The 18,827-nt window shown below is 35.5% G+C and overlaps 1 protein-coding gene across 2 annotated transcripts in view; it reads right to left on the bottom strand.

The window, feature by feature from the left end:
* Positions 1–247: 247 nt before the first annotated feature.
* Positions 248–18,827, bottom strand: part of CWC22 (CWC22 spliceosome associated protein homolog) — a 34,324-nt gene continuing 15,744 nt past the window's right edge. For both annotated transcript variants that reach the window (XM_074594413.1, XM_074594414.1), the window contains exons 15-20: positions 9,380–9,457; positions 8,069–8,221; positions 7,128–7,255; positions 6,431–6,532; positions 6,140–6,330; positions 248–2,776 (exon numbers count right to left, since the gene is read on the bottom strand). In XM_074594413.1, coding sequence (XP_074450514.1) covers positions 2,190–2,776; positions 6,140–6,330; positions 6,431–6,532; positions 7,128–7,255; positions 8,069–8,221; positions 9,380–9,457 — 1,239 coding nt within the window. In that variant the 3' untranslated portion in view covers positions 248–2,189. The remainder of the gene's footprint in view (positions 2,777–6,139; positions 6,331–6,430; positions 6,533–7,127; positions 7,256–8,068; positions 8,222–9,379; positions 9,458–18,827) is intronic.

Raw genomic sequence — 18,827 nt, 5'->3', positions numbered from 1 at the left:
AACCCGCTCATAGTAGCGATGGTAAGAATGACAGCAATTTTTAATAGGTCACTCTATTAAATATCTATTCATATTTGTGGAAATGGAAAAAAAAAAGCCATCAAGAAATTGTAAACACAGGTAATACCCCAGCTCAAGTCCTAATCTCACCCTCTCCCTTTTTTCACCATCGAAGCACACGATATTTTTATCAGCTATCATGAAAAAACACAAAAAACTGGAGATGTTTAAACTAGTATATGCTGATGTATGCATCTGAGATGAAATGTTTTATTTTCTAACAAATGTTTTATGTTTTCACATTTGTTTTAGTAATTACATATTTAATAAATGGAAATAAGCTTTTTAACTTGAACAGAATATCTCAAAAGTTATGGGTTAATAAAACTGATGCTATTAAACCCATAACATAGTAAGGGGAGTATTAATTAAGTTTGTACAATTAAACCATTATGAAGTACAGGTCATTTTCAATAACTTTCATAGAGAGCTATCAAAGAAACATATCAATTATCAGCAGAATTCTTTTTAGAAAGCATTCTTTCAAATTAAGTTTTCCTGGAATTAACACGCACTGACAAAATGCAAAAATCATTTTGAAAGTGAGAAGTGTGCTGGACAAAAAATCACCACAGTTTAAACATAAATCTCATGATGCCACTAAAGCATTTTTAACTGTGTGGTATAACAAGATAGGAACCTTATTTTTTTATCTGCAATATGAATTTATTTTCCATGCAAGTGTTTTTGACTGAAAATGTTTTATTACATGAAAGCTTGCAGAAAGAAATTCTGTTAAATACAGAAAAAAAATTTAAGAATGTGACATTTTTCTTAGAAAAATGTTGTGACAAGATTTAGGCAAAACTGATCTATTTCCTTAGGAATTGTTCTGTTTTCTGTTATAAAACAGCTCAAGTGTTTTCTATGCTTTATACAAGATGAAATATGATTTACACATGAAATTTGTAAATTCTCATATACCCTGCAGTTGTGTTCATTTCACAGAGTAAAAAAAAAAATGTAGTCCTACAGCACCAAAAATTGTGTAATATACAACTATCACCTCTGTCTTTCCCGCTGACCACATCCACACTATTTCCTATTTCATGCCAAAAGAGTTTCAAAATTTCCCTTTGTTACTAGTGAGATTTAGAGTCTTAACCAGATGATTTTGATTCATTAACTCATACAACAAATGTTGAGCTAGTTGCTTCAAATGACTCCAGGTAGAACAATTTTATATTATGAACTACTGCAGCAACTGATTTTTTTTCCCCCGTAAGCTTTGCTTCCAATAAACTCAAGCACTTCGAGCCATGTAGTTCAAAACATCTAAAAAGGTTTGAAACACCTCTTATTTCAGTTTCTTTTTTTTTTTTTTTATATATACTGGGAAACACGTTCCTCGAACACTTCCTTTGTAGGTCTAGAGTTGAAGTCCATGACTTTAAAATCAAATTCATAGTTGGAAAAAAACCAAAACCAGACCAACTTTTTTTCCCATCTCCAAGATCACAAGCGTAACTAGCTCAGGATGTTACAATATTAAAAAACATTGTGAAAAGTAACAGAACAAGTTGACACACTTTCAAATGTGACATTTAAAACAGCACTATTGCTTTTCCAATTTTTAACTCTTGAAGAAAAAAAAAAAAATCAACTGAAGTATTTCCTGAAAATTTTGGTCAAACTTGCTTTCATATTCACAAAGCTGAAAGAATATACAGCTACAGAATACCTGAAGTGCTCGTGCTGATGCCTGAAAATTTTTTATAAAGCCTTCTCATGTAACCTTCACATTGTAATCTGCAATTTTTACATTTATCATGCTAGCCTCAGTATCTAACTTTAAATTACCAAGCAAAGTTAAAAACCATGGGTTTTAGACTATAAAGTTACAATTACAAACACTTGAAACTGTGACAAACACACCCATTCTTGCAGAGATCTTAATGGTTTTATTCACAAAATAAACAGTTTCGTCTTTCCAAAGGACGAATTTAACAGAAAGACTCAATACAATAGTTATAAAAAAGTGGTACTGAAAATTTGAAAAATCTGGTAAAATCTACAAATGCAAACTATCTTTTTGTACAAAATCTTTTTTTGTAAAGTTCAGTGATAGATTTTAAAATACAGTTTTAACAGCTGAGAAAAGCCCATTTATTTCAAACTCTGGTTAGGTATTATTTTCGTCTGTGCGGGGAATTCTCCCTTCGCCTGTCCTCATTCTTTCTGGATTCTCTGTACTGGTCAGAATAACGGTTGTGCTTCTCTCGGTGTTTCTCTGAACCGTTCCTGTATCGGTCGTCTTGTTCCTCCTCTCTGGGACTTGAATTATTATGGGCTCTCTCTCTGGATGTTGATCTTTCTCTTCTTCTACTGCGATGTCCATTATCTTTGCTCCAGTGCCTGTAATTTTCATCATCAGACAAAGAAACTCTTCTCTCTGCTTTCTTCGGTTTTGAATTACTGTGTTTATTTTCTAGATCCTTACTTCTTTCACGGTTCCTATCCTTTCCGCTATGGTAACCGTCTCTGCCATTGGACTCCTCTCTGTGATGGTACTTTGATACGTCATCTCTCCTGTGTGACTCTCTCAGGTGTCGGTGATCTCTTTCTGATTTGCTCTCAGTATCACTTCTGTCCTCTTGCTGCCTCCTTCCCATTTTCTTTTCAAGCGATTTCCTTTTCCTTTCTTGTTTTTTCCTGGAAACTTTATCAGATTCTCTATTCTTCTTTTGCATTCTCTTTCTTTTGGCTTTAGGAACATCTGAAATGATAAAAAAATTATAGGAATAGAGTTGCATTTAAATTTATTATGCCTAACTTGTTAGAGTACATAGGAAGTTCTAGAGTTGTTTTTTTTTTGTCAGAAAACTTTTGTGGGTACTTATCTGGAGAAAGGTTTCACAATACTGAGCTTTGATTTTATTGCTCCTCCGCCTTCCCAACTCAGTGTCTCATGCAATGGGGGACAATCCACCCATTCTTTAATTGAGCAGGTACTGATTATTTTTAAATGTCTGTCTGCATTACAGGCTCTTTATCCTCCATAGAAAAGAAATTCTGCATAGAAGCGTGAACTGACTATTAAACCACAACTACTGTCCGTTTTTCCTCTAAATGTCAATATTTCTCTGTAACTCCACTGTTAATTACACAAGAACCATATGTTAACAAAAAGCAAGGTCACAACACATCACCCCAAAAATTTAAGAAATTAGGGAACAGGCTTCTGCACTTCATCCCGTTTACAATGCCCATACAGGTATCAGACCATAATGCAGCTCAAACCAAAAAGAAACTTCTTTCTCAACTTACAAAAACCCACAACAAACCTGCACTTGAATGCAAAACATTGCTAAGCAGTCACATCACTGTTAAAATACAGTAACTCCCTAAATGTGAATCTGACATAAGACCTTCAAACCTGTCGATCCAAGAATTTTTTGGTTAGGTAAGATATGCTTTCATATTTGAAAAGATTCTAAATTCTATGTACTGACAAACCTTCAACGACCTTGCTTCCTCCTCTCCCCACCCAGTTAATTGCTTAAGAGAGAACAACTCAAATTTGTACAAATGTAGCTGCCACCCACAAGTAGCCATCAGAAGGGCTTTTATCCCTTAGTTATCTGCAAGGGATGCCTGACTTTTGAGAAATTCTACCCATCATCATCCTCTTGATGACTTGATACAAAAGGACCAGGCACAGGCTGTAAAGTTATATATCAAAGCACTCTCACAATTTTTTTTTTTTTTTTAAAAAAAAGATCACCTTTCCCAGACCATCCAGTCTCTTAAAATCGTTTACTTTTCTAATTACTTCCTGGAAAAGCTTATCAGTCAATGGAGATTAAAAACAGCAGATGGGGAAAAATCTGCAATACTATCCTATGAGGAAACGGAGGCATGCTGAAATGGCTTGAGATAGTGGTACCGCAGCAACATAACAATGTCCCTCTGGCTCACTTTCAGAAGAAATAGTGACAGCTTTGTCAACAATTTAAGATTAAAACTTGTGTATTTCTAAATACACAGTAGTGTTCATCTCAGTGGAGGCGGCCTTACTCTTCCTGTTTGCTCTTTATAAGGAGCCTCTAGATTTCACTCAACGATATTTATCAGTAAACACTGAAGTTACAGCCATTTAGAATAACCATTAATTCACCTTATTGTACAAACTATGGTATCACATCGGCTGTTTCTAGTCACTTTTTGAAAATAATAGAGCCATAAATTGATTTAATAGTACACCAAATAACTGCATTTCCACAGCAGCTGGCTAGTCTCATGTCTGAGCTAAGGCTTCCTGGCATTCTGATAAAGCGTGATGACAGATCACTTCCGATCGATTTTAAGACATTAACTTTTTAAAATAGCATTTTCCCTATTATTTTACATGCACTAGAATGCAGAAAAAGAACAGAGAAAGTAAATACAAAGGAACAAACTGCTTTGGTAACAGACAAATCTCATACTCTGCTGGTCCCGTTTTGGTTGGAACGACCTCTCCAGAGCAGTCCTGAGCTGGTGAAGTTCCGTGCTTTAACTGTTAAGACAGTAATCTCTAATTCAGCTCTATGCTCAATTTCTAATGAGCAGCTTTTCTATTTTCTCTTATATATTGCACTGTTAAAACACTGAAATACTGTAGCACATTCCTCTGAAAAATGTGTTTCAACTCTACAAAATTATTTTAAAGATTTAAAAAGCTGCAAACACAGGAAGACTTGAAGATATAATCAGTAGTGGACCTCAAACAAGTTTACCATTAAAGAATATAGTTATCTCCAATTAGTGTTCTGACTGCTGTATTTAAGTACACAAGAACCAGAAAAAAAAAGTGAGACCAGGCTGCAAAGATATCAAAATGAAAGTTTTAATGAACATGTTCCTGAATGGAGAAAGGACAAGTAGTAAAAGGGAACATCCTAAATTTAGAAAAATAAAGTGTGCATACTAGCAGACTGCAGACTCAGTTGGTTTGTCACTAAGGACTTACCTCTCTGGTTCCTATCAAGCAGCTCAGCAGAGCTGCAGCTGTCTATGCAGGAGCCATCTGGCTCTTTGCTAAACTAACGCCTCCTCTGACCCTGTTTAACTGTGCCCTCCTCTAGTGCTTTGTCGTCATTAATGCGATTAATGTGATGACACACAAATCAGACTGTGTACAGTAAGATTGCAATGGAGAACAAAAACCCATTTCCAAAGCACGAGCAATTTACACTGCTTTTATTTTGTTAATCAACATTTTCATTCCAAAGGCACGTAATAAATCAAATTAACTTTGAATCAGCAAGCTTCTGTACTATAGAAAGTCATGCTGTGTTATCATCTGCTCACATTATATAGAACAGGGGAGACTGCACACACTAACTCATACGAGCATGTACTTTATAGACTAAGCAATGTTTATCACACTTCATGTCAAACAGAAGGTTCTACATCAGCAGGATGGCGTAAGATGCTGAACACTAATTATAATGCATAGAACTAAAAAATACTAAGTTGTCAGCAAAAGATAATTCTGCCTTGAAGATTTCTCTATAGACAAGAACCTTCACTATAATCGCCACATAAACTCTTCAAGAGGAAGAGGAATTAGAAATGGGAGATTCAAAGGAGAGTAATTGAGCTAAAACCAAACAATGTCATTTCTGACCCATGAAGGGGCACATATTCACAGGGAAGGACACAAGAAGTATCAATCTCACTCAACCAAGCCAAGCAAAAAAAAAAAAAAAAAAAAGAGCTGTAGACACTAGTCTCTACAGTTCACCAGACATATTAATAGGGAACGACTCCAATCCCTCTGTCCTACGCTACTCTGAAGTGATAGTACCGTGCAACAGGTATTAACTGTGTAAAAAAGTAACCTACAAAATGTTCCTCAGATATATAAGTCTAACAATGGAACTCAGTTTTTCTAAGTTCTAAAATAAATTTCCATGAGCAACATTTAATATTTTAAAACTTAGAAGTTAAAAAAAATTTATCAGTTTCTCTGCTTTAAAAACTAACACTGTCTATAGGTAGTTTCTCCTCAACAAGCGTACACTGAAATAGAAAATAAACAGATGTATAGAAATAAATAAAAGAAGTAAATCGGTTTTAGCTAGTGTTTGAGTACCTGAGTCACTGCTGCTGCCACTGCTAGATGAAGAGTCACTGCTGCTGGATGACTCTGAGCTACTACTGCTGCTGTCAGAATCAGAGGAAGAGTCTGTCTCTGAAGATGAAGAGGAATCTGTTGACTCAACATCTTGTTTCTGTGTCATTATCATCTTTGGTGCATTTTTAAGATGCTCCCGTAATTCATCCCTAATTAACAAAAAAATATATTTTTTTCAGTTTTATTTATTTTTGGCAGGGGAAGGGGAGGGAAGGAAAGTAAAAATAAAATCAGGAAATTGTTCCTCACGTTAGTCCTCCAAGGCCAATAGAAGTGAAGAAATTGATGGCAAAGCGAGTGTTTCTTGGGTTATCCCGAGGCATCAATCCCTCAAAGAAAGGCTGCAATGTTCTGACGAAAACAAACATCTAAATTAAACAGCATGCCAGCTTAGCATTAATTCTCATTGACATTAATAAATCGAAAAAGAAACTGTATGAATCTCTATAGGACAGCAAAAGTTTTCTCTTTATGCCTTTTTCAATACTGTCATTGTGATGATTAAAGAATGTGTTATTTACACTATACTTAAGGATAATCATGTAATCCTAGAAAAAATGGAATTAATCATAATAATAGCTCAAGAAAAAATGCTTTTCTCTAAGTTTTGTCAGAAGCCACAGTATTACAGGGCCACAGAGTTGACAAAACAAAAACAGACTTACACTTGGAAAATTTTTAGACAAGCTGAACTATCACTGGGAAAAAAAATAGAAAATACATCTTGCAAAAAGTCATGCACATACTTGAACCCAAATTGATGTTAACACACTCAGCTTAATGGGACTCTTTGCAATGACTAAATCTATACTTGAACTTATTCTTGAAGTACTGCAGCTGCCTAACAGCAGTCTTAGTTGAACTTAAAACCAGAATTCTTATCTGTATGTTTTCAGATAAAGGAATTAATTAAACTTGCAATTTTGGAAATAAAATTTCAACTTACTCATCTTTTAATCTTGCGTTTAGATTAGGAAGTCCCATATATTCACTGAGTTCCTGAAAGAATATTTTGACAAAAATTCTACTGGAGGACGTCGTAGTTTCTTCACTCAGTATTATACATTCAAGGACCTGAAAATATTTAGAAAAAACCCTTAAGTTTACACATACATTCTTTTATAAAGAGTGACACCCCCCCCCGCCTTTTCTTCCTCAGAAACTCTTTTCTACCACCTGGGAGCAGCTTCTGGTCATATTTACACTAATAATTCTTTAAGGATTTATTTTATCCAAGAAAGCTTTCACAAGTCAGGTGTGTGAACTTCTGGGAAGTTAAAGATTTGGGACTTAAATTCTAAAGAGGTAAAATATTTGGACTGATTTGTGTGTGCCTGAAGAATGATGATTAGACTAGGCTGTGAAACAAGAATAAAACAGTAGGAAAAGAGAAGTTACCTTGATATAATAATATAACATTAAAAATGAAGACATAAATATCTCAGAATGCAAGATTGCCTTTATTTGGAACTTAAATCACAAAATGGCAGTATTTTAAAGTTTCTTATGATTCCATAAAACTTTTAATATATAAAGGCAAATCTAAAAGGCTTCTTTAGGCTTTCTTTTTAGAGACTGTTCTGCTATTTACATTGCTGATTAAAAGCAAAATTCTAAAAAAAAAAAATATAAATTTTAATCAACCAATTCCAGCTGATCTCCACAAAATAACAGCTTAGTTCAACTACTTAAGAATGGAGGAGGGAGGATGACGATGCACAGGTGGCAGAAAGAAGAGACAGAGCAACACAGAGTTGTTCAACAGTGTCTGAGAAGATACTTAGAATAACCCAGTACAACTAATAATTAATGTATCACATATTATTTCTGAATACTGGATATTAATTATTGAAAAAGAAATATAGGACAATAGCCTTTTTTACTTACACTCCAGGGAATTGAATCAGTGTACAGTAGATGAGCAAACATCTTGGCAACATTCCTCAGTTTGTTGGTTTCCAAACGATGAATGGTATCATATTGTTCTTTGAAAATAGCTTCAAAGGATTCCATATATTCTTTTTTTAACATGCAGAAACGCTGAGACAAAATTGTATAGTTTAAACAACCAGATTAAATAAAACATTAAACATGCAAATAACCTACATGTAAGTGACCCAACAGTGCAAATATTTACTGCAAGATTTTCCTTTCAAATAACACTTGGAGAAGAAAATACCTTCAAATGGATACATTTTATTGCTTTCAGCAGTGTGTCAGAACAAGAAACTTACCAGCATTGCAAATTAGTAACTATCAGTTTCAAACTACCACAAATTGTCCAGCAATTTCTTTTACTTCCGTACATCCAGTATTTTCACCTGAGGTAACCCCATCAAATATAGCTTTTTCTCTTTACATTATTGAATGACTATTTAAAATTAGAGAGGCAGCAGGGAACACAGTTAGTGGTAAGACATTTTGGAGATAAACATTCTAAAGAACACAGAAATTAACATTTACATTCTACTGAACATGTAGATTCACATGTTTAGTGCTTTGTAACTGACTACCAGAAGTACTTCCTCAAGTACTGGATAAAACGTACAAATGGGAAAAACTCATTCTACTCCCTTTCAGCATAACTTGCTCCCTTGAGAAGACAAGTATTTTATCTTAAACTAGTCAGGTCTGTCAGTATCATAGATAGGGAAAACTTAATTAAGAACTAACTGCAACTAAATTAGCAATTAGTGATGCGAAAACAAGGAGCTAGCTGTTTACTGTTTACAAACAAACCCCCCCACCCACAACCCCAGGACAGTAAGTATTCGGTCTTGTGCTCTACATAAAACCTACTAAACAGCTTTGAATGAAGTGGTAAAAGACAGGAGTCTCCAAAATTAATCTTTAGCTCTGTAAAAAGGATATTTTCTGGTAACTCATAATACTTTTACCTCTTTATACTACCATTCCTTTGCTACTGATTTACTGTTCTGCCATAATGAGAAAAGAGGGAGGCAAAAAAAGCAACAATATAAAGAGAAAATGAATTCTCTCACTCTGCATTCACTACGCTTATTACAATCAAAATGTTAATTCAATCAACTAACGCAACCAACCAACTAATATAACCATTTTCAGAATGATAAAAAGACTATTAGTTTTATTTATCCATTACAATTTAAGGTTGACACACAAAGAATAAACCAAAGAAATTATCTACCTTAAGGTGTAAAATCTGAAAACAGAACTCACCCCTGCCAGTAACCCAAAGAACTTCTCGTATGTTCTTTGCTGAGCACAGCAGTCAAGTATCATATTGCAGAGTTCTTTCTAGGTTAAGAAAACGAAAAATCTCTAGGTAAATTCACTGTAGCAGCATAAAACCATCATCACTAAGTACCAAAATATTGATGAAAGCCTTACATAGACACGAGCTTTGAAACAATAACATTTACATAAAACTTCATTTCCAACATCAGTAGTTTTCTGGATTTCTCATGTTTTAGAAATTCTGGGGCATGAATATGAATTTTTGCCATTGAAATTTCTTGTTCTGCCTAAGTTAAAATTTATGGGTTAACACACTGTACATCTCACCAAAAACCGTCAAAACTAGTTTACAAATTGACTTTACCAGAGTGCAAAAAGGGAAGTATAAGATAAAAAGGGAAGATCTGGAAGGCTTTTTTTGTGTTTTTGGTTCTGTTTATTTGTTGTTCGGTTTACTTTTTGGGTTTTGGGGTTTTTTTTCAAATTATTGTTATTATTTTTTAATATTTTTAATAGCACCAATCCCTCCATTTCTAGAAAATTAAGAGTCTTTGCAACTTCCAAATGTCAAAATGGCATATAGAGAAGCCATTTGGGAACTCAATTACAATGTGCATGCTTAGCAGTGCATTTCCAAATCAGAAATATCTGTAGATTTTGGGATATACTAGTATCTTTAATTATTCAGCCATAATTTTCACCACAAGCTCTGCTTACCATACGCAAGCAGAAAGCAGTGTTTCCCTGCAACTGCTTCACCAGAGAGGCCTGAGGGTGATGTTCAGAAACTCAGCCTTGGGAGGCTGATCTGCATAGACTTCCTATAACTAAGAGAGTGCGAGGAACTTTTCTGAAGAAGCTGTTTTAGGCTCATGTTGTGAGTCACCCTCTATAAAGGCATCCCCCCTTCTGGGCTAAGAAGGAGCAGAAGAAGCCTAACTGCATCCCCCATCACGAACAGCCTGCTGCCCATTTTTATCTGTCTCCATGGTGGATGTGGACCTAAGCACCAGCTATGGCAGTCCCACCAAAGACGCTCTCCTTCCATTGATATCAACCATCTAGAAGAGTTAAACCCAGTCTCTTTGAAATACAGGTTGTCTGGCTCCCTTCCTCCCTGTTCCCCAATACCATCACCCCAAGATCATCACCGAATCACCCTTTGGCATCCACCGCCTCCTATTCTTTCACACAGACCAATCCAAGAACCAGAAGGAAACACCCACGTGTGGATTCTGCTTTGCAGCTTGCCTCTAGGACCAGAGCCCTTCGCTGGCTGAGAGCAGTGAACCAGGCAAGTAAGCATACATGAGTTCAAAACCAAACTTATTCCTCTGAACTACTACGTAAATTACAGATTGCAATACAGTTATGAACAAGACAAACGAAGGAATCACTTTTATATAAATTAAGAGCCATGAAATATGCGGCACTTGAACAGGACTGCAGTTTTTCCCCATTAAATTTTAATATCTTCTCTTAAGACCAACTCCATAGCATAAACCATTTTATGACATTCCCAAATAAGTTTTCAGCTGTCAGTCATGTATCTTTCATGTTAGTTTAATTTCTCTTTAAACTAATAACAACACTCCCGTTAAAAAAAAATTGGATAATTTCAAGCATTTTGTCCTCTTTATATGTTACAGTAAACTGGTGTAAGATATATCAGGTTTTATATTCTCCCACTTAAGTCATTCTTCCAAGAATGTATTCCAAAAAGAAGCATCTTGCTCATTACAAAAACTCAAAACAAATAAAAAGCCAACCATGCTGAACAAGAAAATAATACCCTCTCCTAACATTGAGGCAATAACATATAAAACAACTTTACAGATGTGTTTAAAGGCATTCCTTTCAACACTGTCACACTGTGTTAGTGTGATGTATTAAAATGCATATTAACTTTTTATATTATCCAGTTTTACAGTAATGCTGCAGTTAATCAGTTTTTAAACAATAAAAAGGGTAGAGTGCTGATGCCACTGCTAATAAAGTCAGCAAGACTTGAAAAACAAATTACTTTTCTTCCCCATCTTAAATGCAATTACAACACCGGTATCCCCTGTGGTTTACAGTAATTAAATATTTTAACATTTTAATTAAATATTACAATGATTTCTAGGAGGGTATCTTGAATAATCACACACACGAAAATAGATTTGCCCACAAAGACATTCTTGCTAGTGTTATCAAAACAACTTGAGGTTAGGTCTACAGTAACTGTCTTCCAGATTAAAAATTAACAAACTTTAAAGTGATTTAATTATTTTCTGAGAGATGCGACAAGTTCACACAGCAATTCGAGCTTCATTTATAGATTTAAAGGTTAGTTAACTCATTTCTGTGCTCCCAATGATAATACTTCTGATGATGTTTATAGCAGGAAGAGCCTGCATTTTTTAGTCCATCACTTGCTTTAAAGAACGCAATGAATTTGTTTCCCATTTTACAGGCAATTTACATACTATGTTGTTTAACAGTTTTCATACAATGTTCAACAAGTGACTATTCAGCTTAGTTAAGAAAGTATGTATTAGCTACCCAATCATGAAGTAAAACGCTTTGAAAATATCTGAGGACCCATACAGATTGTGAATGGCCTCTTGATCTTTAATTCATTATTTATCATGGAAAAAAAACGGCACTTCCCAAAACTGCAAAGACAGAAGATAAGGAGAAAGCTCCCTCTAAATACACCGCTTTTCTTACAGTTCTCCCCAAACATTTCCTACTAGCTTTTACCCAAACAGCATAATGGTTTAGACAGACTGTGGCTCAACCTAAGATGGCAAGTACCACGATACATTTAAAGATGCTACAGGATAAACCAGGAAAAGACAGAAAAGTGGACTCATTCCCACTGCCCCAGCTTTACTATTTTAAAAGACAAGCATACCCTGCCCACTCTATACTCTCTCAGCTTCACACAAAGGCTATGTTCACTGCAGATAGAAGAGCTAAAGCAACTCAGCTTTCTCTTTCCCTTTTGATCACGGGTTCCTTTTCACAGTTACTACATTTTTTTCCCTGTTTCTTCTTCCATTATTTTTTGCTAATTTTTTTTTTTTTTTTAATATTTGCATTGGGCTAAGATTCCTATTTCAGAGCTGCCCCACAGGCTGGCTCCAAGAGGTCTCACTCTCCCCTCCCCAGCTGGAAGCAATGGGATTTCCAGCTCCCCTCCCTCACCAGCCGCACACTCTGTTCCAACCATTGCATGCACAAGCTGGAGCAATCATGAGACATCCCCACCGCGTAACCCAAGGTAGCTTCTTAAAACACAAAACTATCAATCCCAGCATGCAGTTTCTACAATCATACAAGGAATAAAGGAAATTGATTTGCTGGAAGCAAACCTAGTAAAGGACATAGGTTGGCTTAAATCAATGTGAAATTGGAATTACGTGAAATTAGTGCCTTGCATTTTATACATTTGCACTGCTTTTACAAATGCTACATTGTCCCTTTTTCCTCTCAGCTGAAGTATATTTTACTTCCACTTACTACCTTTAAGCTCTCTCTACTGCTGCATATTTTGATGTGTGTAACTGTCACGTGCCTATTTTTTTTTCCAGCGTTTCTCCTCTTTCTTTTCTTCATTCATCCAATTACCACTTACAGCCAAGGCTGGGAAAAGCCATGGGAAGTATTTCAGTGGCAGGTGGCCTCTTGGCAAACCACGTGCAGTGCTTTCAACAGCTACTATAGTGTCTGCAGGTCTGTCCTGTGTTTGGTCAGCTAATGGTCCTTCTCAACTTCTATTGTTCCTTTATTTACCATTTTTTATCTCAGCTTGTTTTACATTTAGAGCAATGTATGCTTAAAGCTGAATATGGTTATCAAAAATCTTGCACAAATCCGACCTATAACATATTACATAGGAATCACTAACTGGATATAAGGATAGACATATTTTTTAATCATTCTGCTACAAGTCTGCAACACACAACACACACGAGTCTGGTGAAATAATACATTAAAGTCACACGGTATCTGCTTACCTTCCACCTGAAGACTACATGCACAAAACTTAAAATTAAGCGATGCCACTGAGGTAATCTGAGCAATTCCATCTCCTTAGGTTAAATGCAGACAGACAGGTTTGGAAGATCAAAGTCTAGCCAGAATTCTAGCTAGCACCGGTTATCAGTACCACACAAATATACATAATTCCCTATGGCTTCTACACCTTTGTTTTCTAGACATCAACATATACCACAACATAGACAGAAAGGACAATGAGCTTCCCAATTATGTACTGAAACTGGTTATTTCTACCTCACTAGTATCTTTAATGTCACACATGCAGTTATAGAAAACTTTCTTATGCTTATTGGAAATATTTAACATAAATATCACCTGCCACATTCATAACGAGCATGCAGCCTGTTTTCCAAAAAAACAGAACTAAGCTTTAAGCACTAAGGTGGTTGAAAATTAGTCTTAGATTTTTTTTTTTTTAAATATTTTCCATTACAAAAGATCAGTAATGGCTGAAAAATTTAGACTCATTAAAAGTTATGAGCATATGCTTAAAATAATCTTATCTAATTGATAACATGTATTTAAAGAATACTTTTTCAAACTTAAGTCATGCTTTTGGAACTTCATCTCATACAGGTATGGTTTAGAAGACCTCTTTTAATCCATTGTTAATTATTTCAAGTGACATTCTGAATAATCCATCTATATGTTTAGATCATTTCTCCTGTTAAAGCTCAGCCCCTTTGTGTGACCCATAAGCCTATTAAGAGTAACCCCTATTTCATCCTTCAGGTCATTAAAGATGCTCACGTCAGCCAAAGGAACCAGTTCATTCACACCTACCAAACTATTTAGGAACTGTTTTCAATTTAAGCCTGTAAGCTACATTATTAACTGGAGAGAATGAAAGTGGGTAAACTGGTTCCACTAATGGGTCTTTCCAAATTTTAACTCAATATGCATATTCTGCACCTATATGTGCATTTCCTTATGTTCTACATCTTCAGGGACTACTGATGTCAACGGCACTGCACCTTGGATTAAGAGACAGCTGTAAGCACACAATCCTTTTCAACACAAAGAAAGTCAAGCTGAGGGCCAGCTTCTTTCACAAGTTTCAAGATATATTACAAACATTCAGCTATCAATGTTTTTAAAGATTCAGAAATTTTAAGTGATATATTAGTTACATATTGTATTTTATGTAATACAAAATAAATTCTTATTTTACTGTTATTTATCGCACTAAAACATCTGGAAACTAAGATATCTAATGCCTTGAGCCGGGCTGATGTTCAGATGAGTGGTTGAGAATAAGATCATTCTGATTTTGATGGAACTTGCAGATTTAAGGCAATGTATTTGAAAAGAAGTACAGTTAAATGTAATAAAAAATCTGAACTAAACACTATGACAGTCCAGACTAAAATAGTATATGGTTCAGAAAATTAGATGTATCCATGTAATTAGACTTACACTTCCAGACATTAACAACAACAAAAGAAGCAGGGAAATAAAGGAAGTTTATGAATTAATAGAACTCCAATTAAACATATTTTTAACCTCAGTGTCAGAGTTACTGCTATGTACTTTTATTTTTTAATTGATAAATTATGAAAAGTCATACTGATTCAGCACCTCAGGCCCACAAAAAGACCTGCTTCGAAAGACAGGAAATCTACTTGAGAATGATCATCTTTCACAGGCAACAGCAAGTCTGTAAACTAATCCTGGTGCAGTTGCCAAACCTACCAGTTGTGATGCAGTACGGTAACAAAGGAAACCGATGAAGCTAAGAAATCATCAACTTGATCAGAGCATAATTATCAGCTTTAGACCATCCCACGCTATACCAGTTTCCCAGACTACACTCTCACTGAGTCTCAAGCCAAAATAAGTACTTCTGTTATCTTCAAGACTCGATGCATAAATAGCACAAGAGAGACACTGACGCCCCCACCCCTCCAACTAGGACTGCTTTGAGCAAGTGTGACACTATCCTGTAAAAATTAACACATGTCAAATGCATGCGTAATTCTTTCAAGAGTGCTATGCCTACAATAACTTTTCCCTTTTCAAGGTAAAAAAAAATAATCCTGCGACCCATTACTTTTGTCTGGGATAACTGCATCAAAGAGCAGATATTCTTATAAGAAGAGGCTCTAATGTAATTAATCGAAGTCCCAAGCATTGCTGTATACAAATTTAGTTCTGATCACAACTGAAAAGAAGGAACAAAAGCCTAAAAGCCAACCTGGTTTAAGAATATTTTCCAAGGGCAAGAACAATGTACGGTTGGTTGTTTTTTCGGTTGGTTGTCCCTGCTCCCCTTGTCGAGGGAGGCTGGGCAACAGGGTAAGACACCTCCCATTCTGCTCTCAGCTTGAATGATGCTAAGAACCTATAAGAATCTATATTCCTCATATACGTTTTTCTAAAGAAGGATCAATTTTCTTTCTAAGTAGTTGTCACTCCTGTCTAGATTTGTATTACTGTGAGAATCCTCAACTCTTTCTTTCAACTGAAAATATCAGAAACTGAAATATACTTCTTGAAGAACAGAGGCAACAAAAATCCACTAAGGGAAAAAAAAAAAAGTAAAAAGCCTATTTCCAACATTTTAGTCAGGCTTGTTTGTTTGCTTGTTTTCCTCATAGTTCAGAAGACAGAACAACTGGCGATATCATCCTCCTCTAACTACGGTTTTAATTTATTTAAATTTTCTTTAGTAATGCATGGGATGAATGCAGCTTTAACACAGACAGTAACAGTACTTTTTAAAAAAGAGAAATAGCGTGCTCTGCCAAGACTGAACATATGCCCAAAGAAGCAACTGTAAGGCTTGTTTAGAAAAGCTTCTCCCAGGCTGTAGTACAGACTACAGCAAAGCTTTTCAACTTTTGATCTGCAAGCTTCAGTTGGGTTTAAGTAACACCAAGAAAAGCAAGCCTCCTCCTATTAAATTTACTGTGAAACGAAGAATTTCAACTATCTGAAGTTCTTTTTTCCTTTAAAAAAAAAAATCAGAAACCAACATGAGAATTAAATTCTGAGTATCTGACATACTTAAATACTACCACCTAATGCAGAAGATACCAGTGAGCCAAATAAACAACAACAAAAAGCAATAAATTCCTTTGTTCAAGCTTCAGAATCCACATGGAAGAGCACGAGAGAACAATAGAGTCTCAATGCACATAAGATGCATTCAATTGTCTTATCTGAATTATAGTAAAAAAATTCACAGAGCTGAAATAAAGGAAGCACAGACATGCCAGGTTAGCAAGTGTTAACTTGGAACCTACTCCTCAGGTGTGGACAGATGTCAGCACAGAGATAGTAAAGAAGTAAAATTTAGGCTCCAGGAAAGAGGTCAGGAACAAAGGCGGGGGGCAGGAACCAGAAGCAGACAGACAGTGATACCATGCGAACAGGCTTTTAGGACCCGATTTGAGAAAAGTTCTCATAATAGAACTGAGAAAAGTTACAAGACTTGGTTATGGTTGTGGGGTGGTTTTTTTGGTTGTGTGGGGTTTTTTTTGTGTGTGTGTTTGGTTGTGGTTTTTTGTTTGTTTTTTTTTTTTTGTTTAAGAAACACAGTGGTAGAACAAGAGAGGACCTACAAAACATCATGCACAGGGGGATCCTGAAAATCCCAATATGGAAGACAGTGTGAAAAAGGATCAGGAAGAAAACTTATGACAAAAAAAGTTTTGAAATGGCTTCTCGACATTTCTATTAAACAGGCAATGTAAAACCACAAAGGAGTAACATTTTGCTCATTTAATGTAACTATGACAAGCCAAAAAAGGATACAGACTGAAGAAGCCTGAAAGGTTACAAAAAAAGACAGAGAAACAAGAAAGCGCATTGCTTACATCTATCAAAGATTAATAAAATACAGAAGAAAATGATACATTTTAGAAGATTTAAATTCAAATGACTAAAGAAGGGCCCTTTGATGCAGAACACAACATTGAACATGCTGCAGTCACCTAAAAAAGGCGGGGAAACAGATCAGGTGTAATCAGGAGGACAGTTTAAAGATAAGGTCCAGGTACAGGAAGCAGATGTATTTCCAGAATCCTGGAGCAATAATGAATGAAGGAGAAAAAGAATCAAGGGTGAAAAAAAGAAAATCTGGAAAGCTGGAAATAAAAACTGAGCCTGAAAGAAAACATGCTTTCTAGAGAAAGAAAAAACAGGACACTGTAGTAGGCAAAATTTTCACACTAAAAAAAGGGCCGTGAAAAAAAAAATAAAGGATGAGGAGATGGAAATAAGTATTTTGTGGAAGGAGAATATACAGCTGGAGACTGAAAATTAATTGGATGTTTCTGTTTAACGGCATCATTCACTTCTGAAAAAGCAGCATTTCAGTTCATGGCAAAATGAAAAATGTGTTCATCTCAAGTCAGAACAGAACAATTCTACGTTAGTAAATAAGACTGCTGACGTTCCCCTCAGCACCCAGCACTAAACTGCAATGCCAAAAAGCAGTATTATGCCTTCCTATTCCACAGATCATCCATTTGAACCTTAATCCTCTTTCTGCACGCAAGAGCTGTGTGACAGATCCATTACTGGTATTAAGCATACAAACACTTGTGTTGCACAGCAGTTAACGTGACACAATAATCTGACAATTCAACCACTGAAAAACAGCTAAATATATTCCTGAACTTAGCCCTGCTAAATCACGCCAAAAGTCTCTGTACATAAAGATTTCTGGAACAATTAACCTGCATGAAAGTTGTTAATACTGTATTAGTCTCAAAACTGTCATTTATTTCTGTCTTTAGCCTTTGAGTATTCTAATGGGGTTTCAGATTGTATTTAATTGACAATTCACTACTCAAAGACTGTGGAAAACAGTCTTAATGACAAAATTAAAGAAAGCCAATTTTATTGATTAAAGCCTTCCAGGAGGAAAACACGAAGTTACTGTAAAATTAGACTTCATTGGAGGAAAAAAATTTACAGCAAGAATTTAAGTTTCACCTAATTTCTAAGGAGTAGAAACGGTGTTAAATGATACTTCAGTCTAAAACACTCCAGTACCTGCTTCTCATGACAAACACCATTCATAGTAGGAGTTGGCACAGAGAATGAGCTCTTACCTACAGGGTCTTCACTATAAGAAACAACCAACCATGACATTATTCTCTCTTCTACGCTCGATCTAAATTGCAATTTTCTTACAAGCAGAAACGAACTTTGAAGATTCACCCAAGAGTTCAGCAAACATTTCAGGAATGTCTCAAGGTTGCACCTTATAATTCAAAGCTTTAACCAAAGAAATTACAGATAAAGACATATCATCCAGCAATACAGGCTGCTGAAGTTTTCAGTTAAACAGACCCAAAAAAGAGCTTTATGTCTGAAAAAAATAATCCTGTGGTTTGTTTTGATAATGAAGACAGCAGGAACCAATTCACTAAAG

Source organism: Larus michahellis, chromosome 7, assembly GCF_964199755.1.
Source record: "Larus michahellis chromosome 7, bLarMic1.1, whole genome shotgun sequence".
Taxonomy (NCBI): domain Eukaryota; kingdom Metazoa; phylum Chordata; class Aves; order Charadriiformes; family Laridae; genus Larus; species Larus michahellis.
This window is presented reverse-complemented; position numbering and strand designations above follow the sequence as displayed.